The sequence below is a fragment of the Cervus canadensis genome, chromosome 11 (genome assembly GCF_019320065.1).
Source record: "Cervus canadensis isolate Bull #8, Minnesota chromosome 11, ASM1932006v1, whole genome shotgun sequence".
Taxonomy (NCBI): Eukaryota; Metazoa; Chordata; class Mammalia; order Artiodactyla; family Cervidae; genus Cervus; species Cervus canadensis.
The window spans coordinates 49,481,932-49,490,585 of NC_057396.1; the positions used below are offsets into that span (position 1 = coordinate 49,481,932).

At 43.0% G+C, this 8,654-nt stretch overlaps 1 protein-coding gene across 1 annotated transcript; it reads right to left on the bottom strand.

The window, feature by feature from the left end:
• Positions 1-440: 440 nt before the first annotated feature.
• Positions 441-1,440, bottom strand: LOC122449324 (olfactory receptor 2AT4). The gene has a single exon (XM_043480844.1). It carries the CDS (start codon positions 1,410-1,412, stop codon positions 441-443), a length of 972 nt encoding a protein of 323 aa, XP_043336779.1. The 5' UTR covers positions 1,413-1,440.
• Between the last annotated feature and the right edge of the window lie 7,214 nt (positions 1,441-8,654).

Genomic DNA, 8,654 nt, shown 5'->3' on the forward strand with positions numbered 1-8,654 from the left:
AAGATATTATATAAAGATGAACATCATTCCATTGCACTAGGGGGAAAGCCCTGGGCCAAAATATGACAACCACTGTTGAAGTTGACTGCTCAACAGAATTTTCTTTTACCAGTCTATATTTACTGATTTATTTACTCAAGAATATTTATCGAGTTGCCAATCTGTGCTGGGGTCTTCCCTGGTGGCTCAGAGATAAAGAATTTGCCTGCCAATGCAAGAGATGTGGATTCAGTCCCTGGGTTGGGAATTTCCCTCAGAGAAGGAAATGGCAACCCACTCCAGAATTCTTGTCTGGGAAATCCCATGGACAGAGGAGCCTGGCAGGCTACAGTCCATAGTGTTGCAAAGAGTCGGACATGACTTAGCAATTAAACAACAACAACAACAACAATCTGTGCTGGGCACTGTTATTGGTATCCTGAGAGCAGAATTAGCTGCATCTAAAGGTCAAGGGCTCCTATTCCAGCCTGGGTCTTAAGATGTGTGATTTTGGTAATGGCTGCCTTGACATCCTTGTTTCTTAGAGTGTAAATGAGGGGATTGAGGATTGGTGTGAGAATAGCATATGCCACGTTGCCCATGATGTGGAAGTCGAGGGGCAGGTCAGCCCTGTAGGCCACATAGGCTATGGCAATGGATGAGTAGTAAGTGCCAACCACCAGGAGGTGGGAGCTGCAGGTGGAGAAGGCTTTGGAGCGTCCTTCTTGGGAGCTGATGCGAAGCACTGAGGCCAGGATGTGAGCATAGGAGAGAAGCACCAGGAGAAGGGGCAGGAAGGACACCACCATGGCGATGCAGAAGCCCATGAGGGTCTGTGGGGCGGTGTCAGAGCAGGAGGCTTGAACTAGAGCCAGATGATCACAAAAGCAGTGGTAGATTCTAGCAATGTTGTCATATGCCATCTGGGAGGTCTTCACCACTGCTGGGATGGGCAGAAGGAGGGCAGTGAGCCAGGCACTGGCTGCCAGGGCAGCATTGGTCTGTGGGGTCATGTGGACAGGGTAGTGCAGTGGGCGGCAGATAGCCACATAGCGGTCATAGGCCATGACCACCAGGATGAAGGCTTCAGAGCATGTAAAGCTTTGGAAGAGGTACATCTGCAATAAGCAGGAAGTAAAGCTGAGAAAATGGTCCCCAAACAGGAATAGGGACAGCATCTTTGGGACAGTGGTTGTGGTGAAGAGGATGTCCAGGGCTGACAGGTTGATCAGGAAGAAGTACATGGGCTTGTGGAGGCTGGGCTCTGCCACCACAGCCACCAGGATCAGGGCATTTCCCGTGAGGATGAGAAGGTAGAAAAGGAGAAAAATTAAAAACACAGGGAGGAAGAGGGACTCTGGCAGGGAGGGGATGCCCACCAGGTAGAAGACTGGCGAGCCACCCAGTGATGCATTACAGGTTGTGGCCTCCATGGTGAGCCAGAGCAGGATTTCTGGGAGATGGGCAGCTGGAACATCTGGGCACTGGGATATCTGGAAACAATAGAATCAAAGGATTCTGGAATGAGAAATCTACAATATTCACACTCTAGTCAAAATATAAAGGTAGTATTACAACCAGCTCTTGAGGACTGATTAGTAGGTTGTGGTATTAACTCCTACTATGTGAACCCAAAACTTCTACCTCCTTTCTTTTGTCAAACTATTTATTAATTAACCAATAACCTACCAAATGAAAGACTCGCCGTGTTCAGCTGACACAGTGATGAAAATGGAGAAGGCAGGCAAAGTCCCTATTTTCTTAGACTTTACATTTTACTAGGATAATCAGATGTAAACAGTTGATTGTTGAATTATGATTGTGAAAAACTGTCTGGAAAGATTTCTGCTAGTCTTCATCTGAGATTTTATGTATCTAGTTTGGGATGTCAGCTCTCAAAAAATCAAGTCCTTGAACTCATGCCTCTTCTTTTGCACTAAAAGTTCCACCATATTGCTTTGGAAGGACTGCTTTCTCCAAGGTTCTTTGCAACATGCTATTGCTCACATAGTTATCAAGCTTATTCTTCTCCTGTAAGCCTCGAATAGTGGTTCTTCCTGACTCCTTCTAAGCTAAGTGTCAGTACTTCCATTTTTGTGTAGAATATAATAGATCACGCTAGCCCAACACTTCCATTGCAGCAATTAGGCAAAACTGGGTGAATTACAAATATCATATTTTTCAGTAATCTGGAGAAACACAGGTGCAGGAAGGATGTGATGAGTTGGATTTCTAGGGAGGAGGGTTCCTCCAAAGTGAACCAACAATCACCAGCTCTTTTCTTCTCTGGGAATATGACTCTGAGATTACTCCATCCCTGATATTGCTTCTAATAAAATATCTTTCATGCCATTGAATTATAAAAATGTCAAATCTAGACATGTCCAGTCAGGTCTTTTTTTTTTCTTTGTAGACAGAAGGGGCAAGAGCTTGCCCAAGATTACACAGCAGATCTAGGACCAGAACCCAGACATCTGACTGCCAGACTAAGCCTATTTGTTCTATGTTATGTCTTCTGGAGAATCTAGAACTTAAGTTTTCATGTGGAGAGATATTGGGCAACAATTTTCTCTTTCCATCTCCTTTTCTTAGATGATACTGTCAAAAACAACCCTAAATTTCAAATTGTTCTGAAGTTTCTTAAGTGTGGAGGGCGGCATGATTCCCTGTAAGCGGGTGAAGGCTGGTAAAATGTCTTTGTAAAAGACACCAGAAATAGGCCACTCCTTTGTGAAGTCTTCCTTGAAAGAAAAAAAAAAATGTTCTAGAGGTTGGCCTCCATTAGCCAAGCAGAAAAGCAAAAACTCCTGCACCTTGCCGTAAAAGAGTGAACCCTCAGCTGACCAGATCCAGTCTCCCAAAGCCAGTCACCAGGTTTCTCTCACACCCAATGATGCAAATCACCTTTATTTTCTTGCATGTTATAAGAGCTCAGAGAAGTCAATTTTGGATTGAATGTCACTGAGTTAAACTGAGTTGGGGTTTGTTTTTTTTTTTTTTTTTTGAGTTTTTTTTTTTTTTATTATTAACAGAGCAGATGTGAATCATACTTTAAATAGCTTTCTTTTTTTTCCAGGTTGAACTTTTTTTTTCTTTTGGGCATGTCACACGGCTTGTGGGATCTTAGTTCCCTGAGCAGGACCTGAACCCAACCCTGGCAGTGAAAGTGTGGAGTCCTAATTAGTGGACTGCCAGGGAATTCCGTAAGTAGCTTTTTTGAAAAGCTTTCTAGCTTTTCTTTTTCTTTCTTTCTTTTTTCTTTTTTTTTGGGCTGATTTCTTTTTTTTTCTTTTATTTTCATTAGTTGGAGGCCAATCACTTTACAATATTGCAGTGGGTTCTGTCATACACCGAGGAAACCAGATCTGAGTTGGGGTTTGAGGGGCAAAAATTCAGAGTCATCAAGTCCAACTCCTTCCCCCTCCTCTGGCTCATTTCTTTTAAGTGGGGGAGATAGATACTGAGTCTGAAGTCTGGAAACTGTTTTCTTAAGGTCAACTGACAATTCATAGTAGAGGTAGGTCTTAAACCCAGTGTCCAAGCTCCCACCCAGTATTCATTAAGGATTTTTCGTGAGAGATGATCCCTTAGCCTCCATTTAAAGCTTATCTTCTTATAGCCTTATTTCTCCTGACTCTATCGTCAAATGGCAACTCCTTGCTCTTGCCTTATTCTTTTTCCAAACTAAGCTCCAGTGTTCCCTCCTCCAAGAGGTCTTTGTTGATCTCAGCTGGCTCTTACTGTTCATGTGCTTTTTTTGGACATCACTATGATCATGCTGAATTGTCTCTTCTCTGTTTATGTGTCTGTGGCTCCATCAGATTGGGAGCCCAGGGTTGTAACTAGGCCTGATTTTCTATTTAATGAAGCACCAGCACCCTTCTCAGGAACTTGGGGTTCCAGAGACAGGCCAGGATGCAGTTTCCCAACTGACTTTGTTTTGCTACTCACTCATAAAATTAGAACGAAAGGATCATTAGCAATAAATAGTTTTAGTCTAACCCTTTTCTTATATGCAGGGAACAAAAAAGGTATGGGGCTAAGAAGAAGGCTGTGGTTTGCCCATGGTCACACAGTAAGTGAATGACAGAACCAGAATTAGACCATCCATCAACAGGGCTGGGTTATCACTTTGAGTCCAGGATAACTAAGCAATGAGCCCAGGCTGCCTCATCTACTTGGGGCCAGAAGAGAGATCAGTAAGTTGATGTTTATTTGCTCATCCTAAAGGCACTGACGCAGTTTCCTCCCCTAAACTTCTGCTTGGCAGAGTGGGCCTATGCAACAAACCAGCAAAATGTGTTTAGGGTGCTGGCTAGATAACAGCATGAAAAAAATGTTTGTGAAATAATTTAGTGTTTGGTATTTTAAAAAAGCATCATTTGATGTAACAACACAGCAAAAATCGGAAAAATTTTGGAATCCTTTACGTTTATTTTGTGATTTAGATTAAATGATTTTATTTTGAATACATATTTCAGGGGGTGTTTTTAGGACTTAAGGACACTAAACATTGTTAGAAGACCATTTCTTTGGTCAAGATTATTTATGAGCCAGTTACAGTGCTGGAGGGGACAGAGAACAGAAAAACCAATCACTGAACGTCCAACCTAACACCATGCATTTCTCTTCCCATCATGCAATCTTGCCAGGGAGTGGTTATGCCCGTTCAACAAAGGAGAAACTGAGGGTTGGAGAAGAACAGATATTTGTTCAAGGCTGGTGAGGGGAGAGAGCAGAGGTTGTTCTGGAGTCAGCCTGCTGGCAAAAGGCTGAGCCCTGCCTGGCAACCCAGAGTCCTGGCCCCTTGCTTGCTGTGACTTTGAGCCTCGAGGCCTCAGTCTTCCCATCTGCAAAATGAGCACCTTGGGAGAGATGATCTCCTCCAACTCAATACACACTTTTTAGTGTCCCCTCTGGATTTGGCCCCACAAAGGGTCTGAGTTGAATGACTCTTGGCCTAAGACTCTAGAGAGAGTAAGGTTCTCCCATTTATTAAGCTCCTGGTGCATGCCTCATTCTTTATAGTTGTTGTGTCATTGTACATCTCTATAACTCCCAAATCCATGCCATTCTCTTGTATTTCCCCTACCCTGTGCTATTCCCACAGAAAAGGAGAATAGGTGTGAATTATAGAGTTTGGGTTTATTACCTGGAATTAGAAAGACCTGGGTTTCCATTCTGGCTCTGCCTCTTTCACTTTCCCTCTCTGAACTGCAGTTCCCTCCTCCGTGACTCACAGTGTTGATGGTCACCTTGTTGAATATTCCCATTTCTTTTACTATCCTCAGCTTTGCTTCCTTGTGAGAAACTCTTACAAGACCATCGACTTCTTGCTTGTTGCACATCCCTGTCTGTCCTGCCAAGGTGGCTGACCCAGGGTCACATAGTCAGACTATGTGTGCACACGGGGATCCGGATGCTAGCACAGCACGTGTATACTCCTGGGCGGCTGGCTTCCCTGAAATTTCCTGCCCATCCACCCCAGACTTTTCTCCCTTCTGAACACTCCCTCCCCAGCCCGGCTCACCTGCTGTGCCTGATCCACCTTGGTATCTTCTGTGGAGTCACCACACTCGGCCCTGGGGAAAGAGCCAGATTGGAGCCAAGCCACGGCCCATTAAAGCCCAGAGCCAGGCCCTGTGGGGGTGCTCTCCTTCAAGTTGGCTCCCCAATGGGACCCCATATCTGCCCACTGGGAACTCTTCCTAGGGTGGAGTGGGGGACTTGGCCCTTGGCTTTGCAGCTAATGAAAACAGCATCATTAACCATCCTCATGGGTCCCAGAATTTTATCACTAACAAAGCAGTTTGATTCCTGTTTTCCTAACTGGTCTCACAACAGCCAGTAGGATAATTCCTACTATATGGCATTCAAGGAAACCAAGATGAAGAGAAGTAGAGTGACTTGACCTAGGTCACATGGGTTGCTGGAGGCAGAGCTGGGATTTGGATCCAAAATCTGGTTCAGCAGTGCATCATCTCGTGGCTGAGACCTGAGTTCTTTCCAATGATGTCACCTTATCCTCACTGAGCCTTCCATCCCCTATCTTGTAAGAGAGTGTAAGGGGCGACTGGGAAGATTTCGTGCTTAGCCCAGTGTCAATCACATGATAAACATTCAGTTAAGTGAGAGCTATTATTTTTTCTTTTTCTGATTAAACAAATAGACTGCAACACTTTGCTTGATGAACGGAGGGTGAATATTTTGCTAATAGTCAAGCATTATTTACTTGGCTGTGTTGGGCCTTAGTTGCCTCATGCAGGACCTTCTGTTGTGGCTTGTGGGTTTAACTGCACCATGGCATGTGGGATTTTATTTTCTGGGCCAGGGATTGAACCTGAGTGCCCTGCACTGCAAAGTAGATTTTTAACCACTGGACCACTCGAGAATTCTCCAGAACTATTATTTTAATGAACTTAACTGGGAAACCCTGTCCCATGATTGGAATATAATCAGTGCTGCTATAGTGAGGTGGGGGTCTGTGCCCACCCCCAGGCAGTGCCAAAGCCCGTTCCTGCCTCAGGCTTTCTGATTCTCTCCTTTGGCTCCACAGCTCTCTTTCTGTTATTCTTTCACTAATGTGCGTAAAACGTAAAAAAAAATTTAATTTCACAAGTAACAAATAGATCCCATTGTTAAGTATTTTCATCAATTCAGAGCTTTTTTGAGTAAAAAGTGGAAATTTTCTTCACATCAGCCCTTCCGCACAGTTCCCCTTCCCTCCTCACAAGTCATCACTATGACTGATTTGGTGTGTTCCTTTCAGACCTTTTCTAAACATTTGTGTATGCGTAGCTGTGTTTTGCTTTTAGCATAAATGGAATCATTTTGTACTTATTGTGTCACTTATATTCTAACTTAATAAGTCTTGGAATCTTTCTATGTCTGATCTACTTCATTCTTTTATCTGATATTTGGTATTTGATGGTATGGGTATTATATACTTTATCTAATAATTATCCTGCTAATGGATATTTGAGCTATATCCAATTATTGATATTATGAACAATGTTATAATTAACATACTTTTTTTAAAAAAGTTACTTTTAATTGGAGGCTAATTGCTTTACAATGTTGTATTGGTTTCTGTCATACAACAATGTGAATCAGTCATAAGTATACACATGTCCCCTTCCTCTTAAACCTCTCTCCCACCCCCAACCCCATCCCACTCCTCTGGGTTGTCACAGAACACCAGATTGAGCTGTCTGTGCTATAGAGCAACTTCCCACTAACTATTTTACATGTGGTATGTTTCACTGTTACTTTCTCACTTTGTCCCACCCTCTCCTCCCCACACTGTGTTCCCAAATCTGTTCTCTATGTCTGCATCTCTATTCCTGCCCTGAAAATAGGTTCATCAGTACAATTTTTCTAGATTTCATATATGTGCATAGGATATTTGTTTTTCTCTTTCTGACTTATTTCACTCTGTATAACAGGCTCTAGGTTCATCCACCTCACTACAACTGGCTCAGATTTGTTCTTTTTTATGGCTGAGTAATATTTCATTGTAAAAACGTACCACAGATTCTTTATCCATTCATCTGTTGATGGACATCTAGGCTGTTTCCATGTCTTGGCTATTGTAAACAATACTGCAATGAACATTGGGGTACATGTGTCTTTTTGAATTATGATTTTCTCAGGGTATATGCCCAATATTGGAATTGCTGGTTCATCTGATAGATTGATCCATAATTTTTAAAGTAATCTCCATACTGTTCTCTGTAGTAGCTGTATCAGTTTACATTCCCACGTACAATGAAAGAAGGTTCCCTTCTCTCCACATCTTCTCCAGATTTATTATTTGTAGATTTTTTTGTTGATGGTCATTTTGACTGGTGTGAGGTGATCAGTTCACTTCAATTCAGTCACTCAGTCGTGTCCGACTCTTTGTGACCCCATGGACCCTCATGGACCCCATGGACCACAGCACGCCAGGCCTCCCTGTCCACCACCAACTCCTGGAGTTTACCCAAACTCATGCCATTGAGTGGTGATGCCTTCCGACCATCTCATCCTCTGTCATCCCCTTCTCCTCCTGCCCTCAATCTTTCCCAGCATCAGGATCTTTTCAAATGAGTCAGCTCTTTGCATCAGGTGGCCAAAGTATTGGAGTTTCAGCTTCAACATCAATCCTTCCAGTGAACACTCATGGCTGATCTCCTTTAGGATGGACTGGTTGGATATCCTTGCAGTCCAAGGGACTCTCAAGAGTCTTCTCCAACACCACAGTTTAAAAGCATCAATTCTTTGGCACTCAGCTTGCTTTATAGTCCAACTCTCACATCCATACATGACCACTGGAAAAACCATAGCCTTGACTAGATGGACCTTTGTTGACAAAGTAATGTCTCTGCTTTTTAATATGCTGTCTAGCTTGGTCGTACCTTTTCTTCCAAGGAGTATGTGTCTTTTAATTTCATGGCTGCAATCACAATCTGCAGTGATTTTGGAGCCTAAAAAATAAAGTCAGCCACTGTTTCTACTGTTTCCGCATCTATTTGCCATGAAGTGATGGAACTGGATGCCATGATCTTAGTTTTACCTCACTGTAATTTTGATTTACATTTCTCTAATAATGAGTGATGTTGAGCACTTTCTCTTTAGGGAAATGTCTGTTTAGGTCTTCCATCCATTTTTTGATTGGGTTGTTTGTTTTTCTGGTG